This window comes from Nothobranchius furzeri, chromosome 4 (genome assembly GCF_043380555.1).
Source record: "Nothobranchius furzeri strain GRZ-AD chromosome 4, NfurGRZ-RIMD1, whole genome shotgun sequence".
In the NCBI taxonomy this organism is placed as follows: domain Eukaryota; kingdom Metazoa; phylum Chordata; class Actinopteri; order Cyprinodontiformes; family Nothobranchiidae; genus Nothobranchius; species Nothobranchius furzeri.
The window spans coordinates 17,243,230-17,261,088 of record NC_091744.1 but is presented as its reverse complement, the minus strand read 5'-3'; the positions used below and the strand labels follow the sequence as shown (position 1 = coordinate 17,261,088).

General features: G+C 39.6%; 1 protein-coding gene across 1 annotated transcript; it reads right to left on the bottom strand.

Moving 5' to 3' along the window:
* Nucleotides 1–1,302: 1,302 nt before the first annotated feature.
* lrata (lecithin retinol acyltransferase a) lies at nt 1,303–2,496 on the bottom strand. The gene is made up of 2 exons (XM_070550600.1): nt 1,849–2,496; nt 1,303–1,455 (listed from the first exon to the last, which is right to left on the bottom strand). The coding sequence occupies exons 1-2, from the start codon at nt 2,380–2,382 to the stop codon at nt 1,303–1,305; spliced, it is 687 nt and encodes a 228-aa protein (XP_070406701.1). The 5' UTR covers nt 2,383–2,496.
* Between the last annotated feature and the right edge of the window lie 15,363 nt (nt 2,497–17,859).

Sequence of the window (17,859 nt, the reverse complement as noted above, 5' to 3'; positions counted from 1 at the left end):
TAGGTTATAAATTGTAAGTCGCTTTGGATAAAAGCGTCTGCTAAATGAATAAACATAAACATAAACATTTAACATACAAAACAAAAATAATCAGTAAATTATCATATAGATAGTAAAAACTTAAATCAAAACGGGATATTGATGTTAACCTTTGACCTCATTTTCCACCTGTGAACGAGTGAAAGCTGGAGCTAGTGGTAAGATGGATCGGTTCTTGTTGCCCACATTTCCACGGGTTCAGTCAGAAACAAATGAATATTTGGAAGTGATCTCAGACCCACAAAAACCTACGGATCTGGATGAAGAGAGTCAACCCTCAACCGCCGCAGCAGTCGAGGGTTTTGCCGCTGGAAATGCTAACACTAACGTTAGCTAACCTTGCAACAGAAGGTTTTCTGTGTGGCTGTATGTGTTTATGATTTCATGGAAAAGTCAGCGATTGTTCATATGTTTATGATGTATATTAATGATTGTTTCAGGTGTTGTTGAGGTGTTGTGCACGCGTGTGTATCTGCTAGTGTTGAAGGTGTTTTAGAGAACAATAGGTACGCATGACCACCTCCTTCATAGCACCCTCAATAAAAAGACTAGCTCCTTCATAGCACCTGCAGAAAAACATTTCTGGAGCCGCCACTCATACACAGAGTAGCAAAGTTTTCATTTTTACCTTGTTATGCTGACAGTTTCGGCTTCTCACTTTCACCTTCATGGGACGAGGTGATCGACAAGGAAGGCGCGAGCAGTAGAGGGTAACATCGTCCTCTACTGCTCGCAGATAAACCGCATCGGAAGTGATGCATCAACATCGGTGGAGCTCTGACCAAAGTGACTGAGAGAAATCAAAATTGTCAGCAAAATAAAAGTACAAACGGAAACTTTGCTACTCTGTGTGTGAGTTAAGAACAGAAAAACAGTGATTGTATCATTGCTCTACAATTTCATAACCAAAAAAATTCTGTTTCATTTTAAAAAAGTAATGCACAAGACACAGGTAATAAACTTTTTTACTAAACACTTGTTGTAGTAACAGTTTTATAGCCTTCTGCTATAAATTATAATCTTTTTACATTATCTTCATGTGAATATTATTGTTTGTTTAGTCACATTTTAACTTGGAAATACAAAAAAATCTAATAATTTTGTTTTATTTACATGATTCTTTGTGATTCCTTCTCGCGTTGGTGAAACAGTAGTAAAAGGTTATCAAAGCACGCAGGTGTCTCTGTGATGATTCAGACTCAGGTGAAACTTCAAGCGTTCATTCAGTTCAGTTCGGTCTCATCGCTGGTGGGTTTCATTCCTTTAACCAGCCATCCACAGTGTGAAGGGAATGAGAATGGAGGGTAATGTAGTTGAAGCAGCAATGCCAAAGTGGACAATTGACACAAGTCCTAGAAGTCCTGTAATGATAACGCTGCGCTGGTCTCTGATGATCAGTTTCAGGAATTCACAGAACTAAAAGAATAAAGAGCACAGAAGACAAGAATAAATAATAAAAACACACATTTATGCTTCAATAAACAAGTCATTTTGGGGCCAAGTGTGAATTAGAATGTTTGCATCAATAGGCTAAATCATTTCATTGTTAAAAATTATTTAAGCAAACAGATTTAAATAAAACATTTGTGGTCATATACATAACTAAAATGCGCCTCTTATATTGTACATAAGGTATTTGATAAATGTACATCTTTATTAAAATATTCATATTTTTATGGGTGCGGATGGATTAGTTGGTTAAAGGGAAACAAGTAAAAATTCAAAAACTGATTTAGTTGCTTACTTTAATAAACATTAAAGCCAACATTTAGGCTAATTTTTCTATCTATACCACGTGAGATGGTGTACCTTCTCTGTTTGCCTGCTGGTTGCAGATCCATATCTGCAGAAAGTCCCAAAGTGTTCGCAGTTATTCCACAGCAGGCTGTAGGGAACTTCTCCGATGAGTTTCTCAGCCCTCTGCGCCACGCAGTCACTGGGGAGCGGCTGCGTCTTCATCACCTTGTCGGTGTGGTTCACCAGGATGTTGGAGCCATACGCAAAGTCCTCCAGCGTGTCCACGCGCACCGTGGCGCATTTATAAATGCAGCCCAGGATGAGTCTGTCGTTTGTGATGACGGAACTGATGAGCTTGTTGTTGGCCGTGAGCAAAGGGAGGATGTCCGGAATCAAGTGAGCTACTTTGTTGTTGCCTAAGTAGATGCCAAAGTGCGTGAAAAGGGTTCTGGGGACCTCTAGCAGGTCTCCTCTCCGGAGGAGAGGCGGAGGCGCGCGCTGGCCCGGACGCTCCCGGTCCTCCGCCTCCGAGCAGTTGGACTCTAACGGCTTGAGCTTGAAGAAGATGGAGAATTTCTCCACCAGGAAGGTTAGCAGCTGCAGCATGGTGATTTTTTTAACTGACAACACTTGACCTGAATGAGGTTTTTATCCTTTCTGGCACGAGGAGGAGATAGGAAAGTCAGGCAGGTGATTGGCTGCTTTTGCGCACGTGCTCGTTCTGTCATGTCAGTAGAACCTTTCTTGTTTACATGAACACATTTTTAACGTATCTATTAAACGAGCAAACAATAAAGCAGATTTTTGTTTTCTGGTGGTAAATCTTATTAGCTTCGGTTGACATTTAAGACTTTGGGAATGCTGGAACTTTTTGAACTTTTTGAAGATGGCACCTCATGTTGCATCTTTTTCAAAGTTTACGCAAAAAAAACACGGCAAGAACCTGCTTTAACACTTTTAAATCGAAAATGCCTTTCATGAAGTTTGAATGCATGTTGCAGAAAATAACAGCTGAAACTGCGTCTGTCACAAATGACAACATTGAAAGTTGAAATTTCAAGATGGAGAAAAAAACTGTGATTGTCCTAAAAACAAATTGCTAAAGGCTGGATAGATTTTCTTTATAAAAATAAAAGAGAAAATTACAGGTATAATAAAAATCAATGGGTGAAATATAGAGGAGAAGGAAAATAACAATCAGGGTGATATTAGCGATTAACATGAATATGCTGTATGTGTCTTCTTCATGCTGAATCAGCATTCAAACAAATGAAAACAGAATAAACAGTAAGGTTCAGGTTCATTTCCTCTGGCTAATCTTAATTTTGCCCACTTCTAACTTCTTTAATAAACCCTATTTCTCTGCATTTTAACATTCTCCTTGTATTTTGTTTCCATTGGCCTTTATATACCATCATATATTCCACACATAAGTCTAATGAGGGGATTTTTTTTTCAAAATGTAAAATAAAACAAGAAAAATTCTTGGAGGTTATTTTGATGAAAACATAATTATTGCCAAAGTTCCAGTTGTTTTTGTAGAGAAAAAAACATCCATTTGTGTCCTTCTCAGTATTTTATTATAAATGTGCACACATTATCATTTCATATCCTTATAACTTCACTTATGTTACTGTGTGTGTGTGTGTGTGTGTGTGTGTGTGTGTGTGTGTGTGTGTGTGTGTGTGTGTGTGTGTGTGTGTGTGTGTGTGTGTGTGTGTGTGTGTGTGTGTGTCTGTGTGTCTGTGTGTGTGTCTGTGTGTGTGTGTGGTGGTGGTGGTGGTGGTGGTGGTGGTGGTGTTGGGGGGGGGGGGGTTGTTGACTCCTCATGGTTTCATATTCCATTAAACGTGTGAACACATCACATGTCTGGAGGGTTAGTTCCATAGCTGCTGGTGTTTTATCCCTCAGAAACGGAGCTAAGATGCTTATCATCACAGAAAACCTCATTGTTTTTCAAATCTGGTGTAAGACTTCACTCAATGCCTTCACTCATCAGCTGGATCAGAACGGCAGTCAGACATCAGATTGTACATATTTTTTTCTGACATGTGCTCTCATTGGGTTGGTGTTTACCCGATCTTGAACTGGCACAGAACAGTTGCCTTTAAGGGAAGCTATGGCACCATTTTCATTGGAAACATGTTACCAAATTGCATTTTTCCACCACAGCATCTAGACAACAACAAGCTAGACTTTGTGGTCTGGATGACCTGGAAGATCATTAATTCAGGATCAGTCCTGGTTCAAGCTGCTGGATTAAGCTAATAGTGTCAGTTTCAGTGACATGCTCCTGGTTTTACCAAGAAAATACTTTACAGAAACACTGCTGTCCTTTTTATTTTCATCCTTTGCATCAGTTATTACTTTCATCCAGCATGCTGACCTAGATTCTGTCAAATCTGTACAGAGGGATAAATAACTGCTGGAATTTGACTCAGACCTGTTGTCTCAGAAGATTTAACCCATGAAACACGCACTGCCACTGAGGAAGTGTGTGTTTAATTAGTGAGTAAAAAAGGGAACGAGAAACTTTAGATCACAGGTGGATGTGCAAATAGGACACAGCAAATCAAATCTTCAAAAAATTCGTACTAACTTTACCTGACTTATCAGATTTACCTACAGAATCATCAAATCTTATCATATTTTCTGAAGGATAATGGCTTCTCATTAGTCTCAATCTGGATTTTTGTGTTTATTTAAACATTTATCAGAGAATCGGCACATTCACCATCACCACTTCTAAATAAATATATTAAATATTTTTAATACATTTGAATGGCGAAAGTCTTGGTTTTGACTCCTGCCTGGGTCCTGTAATGTAAAGTGTGTTGGCACAAACTTTGTCCCAAAGTCTTTTTTAATTATCAAAATGGTTCTGTGTGGATAAATAGTTGCACTTGCTGCAGGTTTTAGGGTGAATCACACCGTTTTCAGCTGAACGGGCTTACGGTCTGCGGCCCCCAGCTGAACCCTGACTTTAACACCAACCTTTGATCCGTGAATGATTTACACCATGGACAAACAGCTCCAGACGTATAAGCTAATTAGGGGACCCCCCCCCCCCCCCCCCAAGCCTCTTTAGATTTAATTTCGGGTCAAAGGGCCTGTGAACTATACATACTTTGTTTTCTTGAAGCGTATGTTGTTTACAAGCAGATTTATATATTTGAGCCTCTGCTCCAACAATGTCCTCGTGCCTTTGGTTAAACACTCTAAAAACGTCTGACGATTGCGACGCTCAGAGATGGAGCCCATATCATGGCAGTTAGAGGAAGAAAGTCACACTTTCCATCTGTCGTCGCTACACAAACAAGTTAGTTCAGGAAAAGTTCAGCTCTGTTTGAACTCGTGGGCCGGGTAGGTCATCCACAGGTCACCGAAGCTTATATAGAGCCTGTCTTCTTCACATAATAAAAGACGATAACACAACGTCAGATTTATTTCATGTCAGCATGTAGCCTGAAGATGAACAATAATTAAGCTTTATTTGTCCACATGTAGCTTCACTGTTTGATCTGATGTAATAAATACATGTTATTTTGCTGTAAGACACCTGGCTCGATTACCACTGGATAACTCTATCAACAACCATTATTATTGTTAAATATTACAATCTTGGTATCATTTATTATCAAACCACATGTTTTATGCTCTCAGAATTGTCCTCAGCTGTGAGTGAGTGTGTGACTGGTTGTTTGTTTCTATTTGGCCCTTATGATGGACTATAGACCCGTCCAGGGTGTCCCTTGCTTCCCGCCCAATGACCTCTGGAGTTTGGTCCAAGTTCACCCCTTCACTAATGAGGAAGAAGCAGTTAAATGAACAATAAGTAAGAATTCTACAGTGAAATAATCATAAAACAGTCTAATTTCTCAATCATGTTGAAAGAAAGGTTACATTGAAACAGTTTATCTTCTCAGCCAGCCGGGGGTTTTCAGTTTTTTCTCCTTTCGAAAAATCTAAAGAAGGACGCAGCCACTGTTTACAATCTGTGATCCTGTTGCCCATTCTGAGGTGAGCTAACGCCGCAGCTCTGGCATTTATAATTTAACACAGGTAGGCAAAAAGTCGGTGAGTTGTTTAAAGAACCAAAGCCAGTAAACAGGAGCGACACAGAAGTTATTTCTTGTACCCCTAATAAGCCACATAAGCGACATTTGTTTGCGTCTCTCTACAAGCAGAACAATGCTCAGCCGGTTCGTGTGAGTTAAAATACGTGAAAATACGTTCTTATAATGGGACCGAAAAAGCCCTGACAGCCGAGGAAGGAGATGATAAGAAGTTGCTGGACTTTTTGTCGGAGGAGATGACAGCTGTCAAACTGCAACAGAAGGCCATCCTGAACCTGGTAGAGGAGGTTAAAGCTCTCTGCATCCAAAACGCTGAAAAAGATCTGCGTCTGGCGTTCCTGGAGAGCAGGGTAGCTGACCTGGAGCAGTACACCAGGATTAACGATGTGATCATCACCGGGCTTCACGTCAAACCCCGGTCATACGCTTGGAATGAACTTTGACCTAGAGGGATATGAAGTTAACTTTGTTAACAGAAAGAATAAGACTGGAGGGGGAGTTGTTGTATATGTGGACCAAACTTTAAATTACCATGTGGTAGAAAACATGACAACTGTAATTGGCAACTTATTGGAATGTCTAACAATAGAAATTTGTAAAGAAAACCAGAAAACATTTTAATCAGTTGTATCTACAGAGCACCAGGATCTGACATTCAGCAATTCAATAAGTGGATTGAAGGAACATATTCAGGAACCAATCAGAGAGTTCTTTTCGTTTGTGGCGATTTTAACATCGACCTGTTCAATCCTAGCAAACATAAACTTACAGACGAATTTACCAATATAATGTGCAGCCTAGGTTTATATCTGAGAATCACCAGACCAAGCAGAATTACATCCCATGGTGCCACTTTAATAGACATAATTTTTACTAACGATTTGGAAAACAACACTGCTAGTGGACTGCTGATTAATGATATCAGTGACTACCAGTTTTTATTATTTATGACAGAAATTATAAGAGAAATCATTCAGTTAGCAATCAGAAAACCAAGCAGATGAAAACTGAGGAAAACATAAATGCGTTAAAAAACGATCTACTGCTTCAGAGTTGGGAAGAGGTATACAAAGAAAGGGACATTGACAAGGCATACGAGTCATTGTTACAAACATTCAGGTCCCTGTATGACAAAAACTGTCCAGTAATTCAATTTAGTACAAAACAAAACCAAGCAGGTCAGCCATGGATGACAAAGGGTTTAATAAATTCATGTAATAAGAAAAATACCCTGTACAGGGAATTTATAAAAGAAAGAACAAAAGTATCAGAAAATAAATATAAAAAATATAAAAATAAATTAACAAACATTCTAAGGCGGTGTAAAAAAGAATACTTTAGCAAGCAAGTGTATAAGAATAGGAATAAGAGGAACGTGGAAAATATTAAATGGCATCATTAAAAATAATGTTAGACAAAACTATCCGCAATACTTTCTTGAAAATGATATCATACAGGACAACACTAAGGGTGTGGCCAATAGCTTCAATAAATTCTTTATAAACACCGGACCAAAACTAGCAGAGACCATTCCAGAACCACACCTCTGAAAATTGGACCAATAATCTGATAGAGAGGAACTCTAAGTCCATGTTCATCACAGCAGTAGAGGAACGAGAAGTCATTATCATTAATGAATGTAGACATAAAACATCCACAGACTGTCATGATTTAGATATGACCACTGTTAAAAGAGTGATAGAAGGAATATCTAAACCACTAACTTACATCTTCAACTTATCATTCCAGACCGGTAAATTTCCTAACTTAATGAAAATAGTGAAAGTTGTACCACTGTATAAAGTGGGGGTAAACATCACTTCACAAACTACAGACCTGTTTCCTTACTTCCTCAATTTGCCAAGATAGTAGAAAAACTGTTTACTTGCCACCTACATACATTTTTAGAAAAACATAAACTACTTACTAACAGTCAATATGGATTTAGAGCTAATTGTTCAACATCACTGGCACTAAATGAAACACTAGAGGACATTACAAATGCTATAGATCAGAAAAAGTGTGCAGTAGGAGTATTCATAGATCTAAAAAAAGCATTTGACACAATCATCAAAACATACTAAATAAACTGGAACGCTATGGAATTAGGGGGGTGGCACTAGACTGGATCAGGAATTATTTGACCGACAGGAAGCAGTTTGTGAAATTGGATGGAATCAACCCATCATGCTTGGACATTGTTTGTGGTGTTCCCCAGGGATCAATGCTTGGTCCAAAACTGTTCATTCTTTATATTAATGACATCTGCAAGGTGTCACAATCATTAAAGTTAATTTTATTTGCAGATGATACAAATATTTTTTGTTCTGGGGATAATTTCAAGGAACTCCTATATACGCTCAACTCAGAACTACAAAAAATAAAAACAATTGTTTGAATGGAATAAATTATCACTAAACTTGAATAAAACTAAAATCACATTTTTGGGAACAGCAGCCTAAATTTACAAGAACAAATCCAAATTGATGGTGTGAGAAATAGTGAAGGAGATCAGATTTTTTGGTGTAATAATAGACAATAAAATCAGCTGGAAAGCTCACATTAAACATATAATCTATAAAATCTCAAGAAGCATCTCAATATTAAAACACATTCTGGACCAAAAGTCACTCCACATTCTATACTGTTCACTTATTTCCACATATTTAAATTACTGCACAGAGGTTTGGGGAAACACCTATAAATGTGCATCATCATCATTATCTGTGTTACAAAAAAGGGCTCTAGGGATCGTTCATAACACCGGTTGCAGAGATCATACAAACTCATTATTTTTAAAATCACAAATCTTGAAATTTCCAGACATAGTTCAGTTTAAAACAGGTCAGCTAATGCATAAAGTAAACAATAAACTGCTTCCAGACAACAAACTGTTTCATAAAAGGGAGGGGAGGTATCAGTTAAGAGTTATAATTCAAACATGCTCGAGTCCGAACAACATTAAAAACTTTCTCTGTGTGTGTGTGTGTGTGTGTGTGTGTGTGTGTGTGTGTGTGTGTGTGTGTGTGTGTGTGTGTGTGTGTGTGTGTGTGTGTGTGTGTGTGTGCGTGCGTGCGGTGTGAAACTGTGGAACAGAATGAGTGATGAATTGAAGCAATGTCCAAACATGATGCTGTTTAAAAAAAGGCTTCAACTCATGATGTTTACCAAATACAAGGAAGAAGGTCCAAAAGTGTGTGCCTAAAAACAAAATGTTTGTATTTATGATATGATCGTGATTAACCATGTGCCATTTGTGTGAATAAGTTGCAAAGTAATTTGCCAAAAAACTTCCAGACAACATTAAATAACTTAGTTATTTGCTGTTGAGAAAGGGGTGGGATTAAATAAGCTGATGCTTCTTCCTACTCCCTTTTGAACATGTGTAAAAAAAAAAATTTAAAACAGAAGAAGTTACTTATGTTGTGTGTATTACTATGTGTATGCACGCATGTTCAAAATAAAGACAAAGACAAAGACACTGCATCTTTTTTTACTCTAATATCGGGTGAAGAAGGCTAAAGGCTAACGTTGAGCTAACAATGCCAACGGTGACTTTAAAGCAAATAGTCTGGCTCTAAAATATCTCAAGTTACTTTTTCTCTTGCCAACAATTTCACTACCATCATATACCCAAGAGTGCAACATCAGATATGGCAATACTCTATGGCAATAATTATCTACTCATCAACTTACTGTGTATGACTCTTAAACTAGAATCTTCTGGTGCTGATACATAACTGACAACAGCCATGAAACTCATGGAAAGGCAGTGTGAAAGCCACTTTTGTTTAGAAACATGGACTGCAGTAACTAAATTTGACCACAAGATGTTGTTTTTACTCATCTTGGGGAGACGGTGGCAGATGAGTTAAGTGCCTACCCCATAACCAGAGCGTTGCAGGTTTGAGCCACATATGTTGAAGTAGTTGTGTTTTGGGGCAAAACACTTTACCCTCCGTGCCTGCTGGTGGTGGTCAGAGGGGCTGATGTTGCCAGTGTTTGGTAGCCTCGCCCCTGTCAGTGTGCCCCAGGACAGCCGTGGCAACGTTGTACTTTATCACCTCCAGCGTGTGAATCAGTGCTTCATTTGTAAATCAAACATTTCCAGAGCGCAAATACTGATGTCAACCCAAAGGTCACTAAAGGTAAAACAGATGCTGGAACACACATGTTGACAAGTAATTAAAAATGCGCCGACATTTTCTAAGTTAACACACATCTCTTAGTTTCTGCATCTACTGTTCCCCTGCTTCAGCCCTCTCCCCTGCGCAGCGGCCGCAAACTCACTGATGCGCCTGCAGCCTCTCAGAGTTCCTTCTGATCTGAACATTGAAAGAATAATTTCATTTTCTGTTCCTCACTTCTGATTACCTTCAGTGGTGTCTGTTTGTTGCAACCACCAGGTACAAAAACTAACTTGTTTTTATTTGACTGTTTTTCTGTCCTGCCTGTTTATTATCTTCCTGCATCTCCTCTCAGTCCTAAAGAAAAACTGCTACCTGGCTTCATATACAGTATTTTCACCTCATGAGTTACCTTTGAACTGCAGTTCAAAAAGATCTACCGACCACAAATATAGCAGAGTGTGCGCTGCGTGCAGACTGCACCGGTGCAGTGAAGTCACCGGAGGATGAAACAGGTGATGCACTCCGCTCCACAGCAGCGAAACGCATCAGGCACACATAAAAGACAGAAAGCATTAAAGAATATGAGCCGACATAAACAATTGCATGTTAGCTTTGTTTTTAGGTGGAGACACTTTGATAATGGTACTGTGGCCGTCACTGAAAAAAGAGAATAGTTTAATCAACCTAATTGAATTGCTTCAATTGGTAACAGGCAATTTAATTAAGTTTATCCAGCCTAAATTATTTAAATTGTACTAATAATTTAAGTTGGATAAACTTAATTAAATTGCTTGTTACCAATTGAAGCAATTTTTTAAGTTGGATCAACTTTTTCTTTTTACAATGCAGGACAAACCAGTCTGGAGTGCACCAACGATCAGAGCTCTATGCCTCTCAGCTCAAAATAATCCCTGGAGAGTCCACATGAATAATGTATAAGTAGAACCAGGATCGTTTCCCCCTGGGTGTTTTGAGGGCTTCAGGAGCTCCCTTTAGCTCACGTGTAATTCGAATCCTGTATATAGAGCTCCGGACACCACGTGACTCTCAGTTAGTGGACGCCATTTTGGCATGCAAAAAAGGTAAACAAACACGGATGTAACCATGAACATGAACAGGATCCGCTTGGATTTTACTTCATCGGAGTTTACTTCACACTTTAAAACAGAAGAAATCGTTTTATATAGTCAGAAATTAAATAGACTAAACATCTCCGACCCTTACCGTGCCCCTGGGATACTTTTTAAAAACGCCAGAAGCTGTCGTAGCGGACTTCTTACCGGCACAACACCGGACCTGACCGGGGAACCCCTTGGGATTCCCCCGGCCGGAGGAGCTGGGGAGAAGGTCTGGGACTCTCGACTCTACTGCCCACTTCGACGCCAGAAGCTGTCGGAGCGGACTTCTTACCGGCACAACACCGGACCTGACCGGGGAACCCCTTGGGATTTACCCGGAGGAGCTGGCTCCGGCGGCTGGGGAGAGGGAAGTCACGCTACTGCCCCCGCAACCCGACTCCGGATACGCAGATGAAAATGGATGGATGGACGGACAAACAGGGGCGTAGCACCAAATTCTGGGCCCTAGGTACAAGTCTTCTAGGTGGGCCCCCATGCTCAATTACTTAATATCTCTCTTACACATTTTTTGTCATGCTATAAGACAAGATAATAAATATGATCTTAGTTTAACCTCTATATTTAGCAAATACAAATGCCAGCATAATAAAAGTGAAATGCCCAGACTTCACATATAATTATTTTTATTTGCCAACAATGTGTTCAAACAAAAATCCTGGAATTTATTTTCCAGTAAATGCCCACTGACGGGTCTTCATGTTAGCAAAATCACTTATGAGATCTTTAAAGTCCAATCCTTTGGCTAATTGACTTTCAATAGAAAGAAGAGCTAGGCTGTTCAGTCTATCCTGGGACATTGTTGATCTCAAATAATTTTTCACCAGTTTCAGTTTGCTAAAAGCCCGTTCACCCCCAGCAACAGTCACAGGTGGTGTGCAAAATATCCTCAGTCCAATACAAACTTCTCCAAAAATGCTCTGTAATTGCATCCTGTAGATGGCATTAAGCAGCTCAAGAGGAGACCGAATGTGTGGAAATGTGGCACCATATATTGTTCTCAGGTGTAGCATCTCATTCTCAAATTCAGCTGTGAGATCCTTGTAATATTTTCTCATCAGTGCCTGGCATGATATCTTCATCTGCTCTTCAGTCATGTCTGTCATGGTTCATGATGTTAAGCTTTGCTAATACTGATATATATTGATATATTAAATACATATGACATGAAATAAACCAGGTTCTCTCTGTGAATGTAATGTACTCTAAATTTTATAATCCCTGCTTTATCAGCCAAATTATGAGATTGTCCGTTTTCAAGATCAAATATAAAGAAATTTAAAATAGGCTTAAAATATCTAACCAAGTCAATAACAATCCTCTAACACCAGTGTCATCATGCTATACGAAAAACAGTGGCAGCTTCACGTTCCTGAGATTACCACGAATCCATCGATACCAAGTTTGTCCTGGTCCATGACTGGGAAGGAGCTGAAATATCCACACAGAGTGAACCTGGTTTTACTGCGAGGTCTGCGAATTAATTGGTCGCGGCCGCCCGCGATAATAATTCTGATTAATATATATAAATTAATTAGTGTTTTCACTGAAAACACTAATTAATTTATATTTGATCTTGATGGTGAAACTAAAGGCGTTTAACACTGAACACCTAACATGAATGCAGCTTCTGAGAGCTAGCTAATATCAGCTAAAACTGTGTTCTGCTGCTGCTCAGCTTCCTTCTTGAAAAACCTAGTCAATACTTGCTTCTGTTCAATTAACTTTTTCTCCTTCTTTTCTTTTCTTTTCTGGAAGCCAGATTTCCTTTTCTTGGGAAAAGACATGACTGACTCTCCTGCCTCCAGCTCTGGCTGTCGGCATCTGCGATGTCTCATTAGCACATGCGGCCGTGCAGCCCCTGGCCGCTGGTGTGGACTAAACCACTTTGCACATTTTTAAGGGGTGATAGATGCCTCAGAGATTATTCAGTTATTATTTTTAAGGCGAAATTCTGTTTCTTAACCTATTTATCCAGGTAAAGGGAAGTTTATTAAGACATTAAGTAAGTTGGGGGGAAAAAACAACAACATTTTTATTCAAAGCTGTCTCAGGGCCCCTCCCTGCAGTGGGCCCTGGGTAAACGATACCCTTCCCCCCCCCCAGTCCGACGCCCCTGCGGACAAATAACAGATTTACACGTAAGTAGTCTCTGTGAGACAGATAATAGCAATCCAAAGTGCTTTTTATGTGTGATCTGACAATTGATCAACCATTGCTTAAAAATTAAACTCAGAACTCACGAGGCAACGTTTTACGTGATGTTTACTTGCTGCTATGAGTAATAAGACAGAAAAAGCCATGCCAAAATAAGTTTAGGAAGCCCACTAAGAATCATAATAAAAGCATTTAAAATAAATACCACACACAGTTGAGGAAACGTTGGTTTAAGTACCTGATATGAAGCGGTCGCTGCATAAGCGAAAACCTTTACTCTCGGGATCCCACAGCTTCATTTTCGCCCGGTCACTAGTGCGTTTTATTACAATGATCCAACGTTTGCGGCGCTCCGGATCTTGGGGAATCCTGTAGATGGCTCATTCCTTATGTCGTCCCTGTCTGTTCTGCATCCTGGGGCACAACAGGAATCTACCATATTTCCCGTTTGATTGAGTTTTCTGACAATAACAAATAGTCCAGCTGCCGGCTTCTGCCTGCCAATATGGCGCCGTTTCGATTTGAACTGTTGCATGCCGGGAGAAGTGACGTCAACTCCCGGAGCTCTATAGCACAAGTTGGTCGCGTGAGTTGCTGGATTCCAGAAGACAGTTGCCAGAACAGCCCTTTCAAAATAAAATAGTTCCCGGATCTTGTTCTGGCAAGATCCGGCATAAATTAAGCACTCCTTGTTTTTAGACATGTTATCTTGTTTTTAGTCTAAAAGAGAAAATTTTATTACCTGCAGAAACAACATTAGTTGAAATAAAGTAAATATTCTTAATGTGATCAAATCTTCTTGTTTTTCTTTTAAAAATTTGTAAATGGGGAAAGCAAAAATTTGCTTGGCAGGATTTCTTAAAAATAGCAAAATAATCTAACTTTGCTTACCCCATTTGCATAATTTTTGTTAAGCAGATAAGAACATATTTTTCTGTTTAAACAAAAAATACGATAAAATGTCTAAAAACAAAGCTGTTTTAATTTCTTGAAAATCAGTTTGGTCTTGGAACGCTCCATTGGAACCTCCGCAGCCCCTACCAGCATTCTGGCTGGCCAATCACAGCTCTCTATAGGGGTTTCGATCCTATAGAGTTTATCTGCTTTGTGGGCCATTCAGAGCCCTCTATTCGACTGGTGGGCGGGATGATGCAACAGAGTGGAACAAGATGGCGACCGCTAGTTTAAAGCAGCTTTTACATCCATTTTGGACTATTTGGACTTGGGCTTAATTAGAATCAGGAGCAGATAGATGTATTTAAGTTATTTTTTTAGAAAGGATGTATTTTCACTTCTTCAATTGTGGACTGCCTCGTTTACCGACATCCGTTGCGGTGACTTTGTCACGTTGTTCATTGGCCAGAAGCATGTGGCGATTGTTTGAAAGACAACGGTAGAACCCGGCCCACGACCGAGAGCCATTCTTATTTAGTCTGGCTTGCCAGGCTAAAAGCAAGCACCACAAACCTAAAGTCTTACAATAATAAATGTGCCTAACAGCCAGGATAGGTAGTGGAGCTGAATTAGTTCTGCTATTGGACAAATACAACTAACATGTGCTTGTGTATGGAGGCTTAATCAACTTAGCATTCCTTGAGGGAATGCATATCAACTGTGGCTTTGTGTGACGAACATTTTAACTAAAAGTGTGTGTTTTCTGAGGGATGATGGCATGATTAATGTTTTTGTCAAATCATGTAAAATTTCATGGGTGATCTCATGCTTTATTCCAAAATCTTATCTAAGCTGTTTGCACTCCGAGTATCTGATGTGAGTGACATCCTCTAACAGGTGAAATGTTATCTAAGTATCTTGAGTTTTAGTTATTTTTGTGTTAGTGAGCTGTGATGGTCATGTTTAAATGGACAGTCTCTAAAAGTCATACCTGAAGCTTTTATAAACACATTTGAACAATTTTCATACAAATCACCTGTATTAGTCAGACAAGTACAAAGTGCAGACCTAGGCCATGTGCAATTGTCTGGGTGATTTTGTGTCGCCCCCAATTGCATTTCTAGTGGAGTGGAATTTCATCTGTCCCACAGGTTTTAGATGTAAATAATTTTTTTTAACATTTTATGATCAGAATTTCACTAATGTGAGGCCTGAGTTTGAACGTAGTTGTTAAGTTTAGGTGTGAGAACGATTCTCCACCACAAGGTGGTGCTGCAGCTTTTCACCTCCACTAGGCTGCTCTGAAGAATCTCAGGATGATGACAGTATTGTTTTGATTCACAAAGCTAAGCTAATTAGCATCAGAATAGAAATCATGTCAAGTGCTCATGATATTTTCAAGTTTTGTGTTTCAAGTCCTAGAATAGAATAAAATAGAATAGAATAGATCCTACATTGGGGAAATGCACTAGTTACAGCAGCACAAACACTTAAGAGAATAATTTGAAGAAAAATAACAACAAAGGTTGTTAATTGGCTAGGGAAAGAACAGATTTTTGAAATTCAGTGTTGACTAAAATATTCTAACTATCTACAAATGCATCAACATTTTTTAACAATATAAAAGGAGTAAGCTACACTGTAAAATGATTTTAAATACTCGTTTCCTTGGTTGTAAGTCATGATGCTGCAAAAGAAGAAATTTAAAAAATCTCTCTTGTGGCCTCAAAGCTGAAAGCTCAGGATGTGCAGAATAAATCTTAGATTTGGGGGCTGACTCCTAGACGATAAATGCTGATATGTGCATCCATTCATCAAAATGTTTTTGCTAATAAATTCCTATATAGAGCTCCGGACCCCACGTGACTCTCAGTTAGTAGACGCCATTTTGGAAGGAAAAAAAAGGTAAACAAACACGGATGTAACCATGAACGTGAACGGGATCCGCTTGGATTTTACTTCGTCTGAGTTTACTTCACACTTTAAAACCGAAGAAATCGTTTTATATAGTCAGAAATTAAATAGACTAAACATCTCCGACCCTTACCATGTCCCTGGGATACTTTTTAAAAACGCCAGAAGCTGTCGGAGCGGACTTCTTACTGGACCTGGCCGGGGAACCCCTTGGGATTCCCCCGGCCAGAGGAGCTGGGGAGAGGTCTGGGACTCTCGACGCTACTGCCCGCTCCGACGCCAGAAGCTGTCGGAGCGGACTTCTTACTGGACCTGGCCGGGGAACCCCTTGGGATTTACCCGGAGGAGCTGGCTCCGGCGGCTGGGGAGAGGGAAGTCAGGGCCTCTCGACGCTACTGCCCCCACGACCCGACTCTGGATAAGCGGATGAAAATGGATGGATGCCGGATGAAAACGGATAAGCGGATGAAAATGGATGGATGCCAGATGAAAATGGATGGATGGATGGACGGACGGACGGACAAATAACAGATTTACACATAAGTAGTTTAAATAGAGTGCTGTGCTGTTTGAATGTATAAACTGAACGCCAAGAGAAATCACTAGTTTGATTTTTTTTTCGTGAATAAAATAAATATGCCAGGCAGGAGCGTCTCAGGATCTGTCTGAGTTCTGTCTCGGTGAGACAGACAACAGCAATCCAAAGTGCTTTTTATGTGTGATCTGACAATTGATCAACCATTGCTTAAAAATGAAATACAGCTTAGCCGGTTAATTGCTGTGATCATAAAACACATAAACGGCAGCACGCAGAAACACGAGGCACCGTTTTACGTGACGTTTACTTGCTGCTATGAGTAGTAAGACAGAAAAAGCCACGCTAAAATAAGTTTAGGAAGCCCACTAAGAATCGTAATAAAAGCATTTAAAATAAATACCATACACAGTTGAGGAAACGTTGGTTTAAGTACCTGATATGAAGTGGTCGCTGCATAAGCGAAAACCTTTACTCTCGGGATCCCACAGTTTCATTTCAGCCCGGTCACTAGTGCGTTTTATTACAATGATCCAACGTTTGCGGCGCTCCGGATCTTGGGGAATCCTGTAGATGGCCCATTCCTTATGTCGTCCGCGTCTGTTCTGCATCCTGGGGCACAACAGGAATCTACCATATTTCCCGTTTGATTGAGTTTTCTGACAATAACAAATAGCCCAGCTGCGGGATTCTGCCTGCCAATATGGCGCTGTTTCGATTTGAACTGTTGCATGCCGGGAGAAGTGACGTCAACTCCCGGAGCTCTATACACTGACATGTTGAAAAGCTCTAAAGAATCACTGCAGATCCTTTAAAAACCTTTTTCTGGGTTATCACCTTTGATAAAACACCATAAACATGATTTTATAAAGACAAAAATTATTTGAATCACATTTTTTGCCTTCAGTGACACTGGATTTAAATCTATCAGAACAGATTAATGAGAATATTAACGGTTTGTTTGTATGTTGAGTCACAGAGGCTAAAGTGTAATCCAGCTGGCAGCGAACGAGACGCCGGGTACATCATGCACTGTTCTCCTGTCCAACACCCAGAAAGATAAAAAAGGCAAGGCAGCTTTATTTATATAGCACCTTTCAGACACAGAAACAATTCAATGTCCTTTCCAGGTGCAAAATCAGAAAGAACAAAAAGCATTAAAATCAACGTGACAACAGCAGATTATAAAATCAAATTTTAAAATACCAATAAAATTGGTAGTAAGAATAAGATTAAAAGTC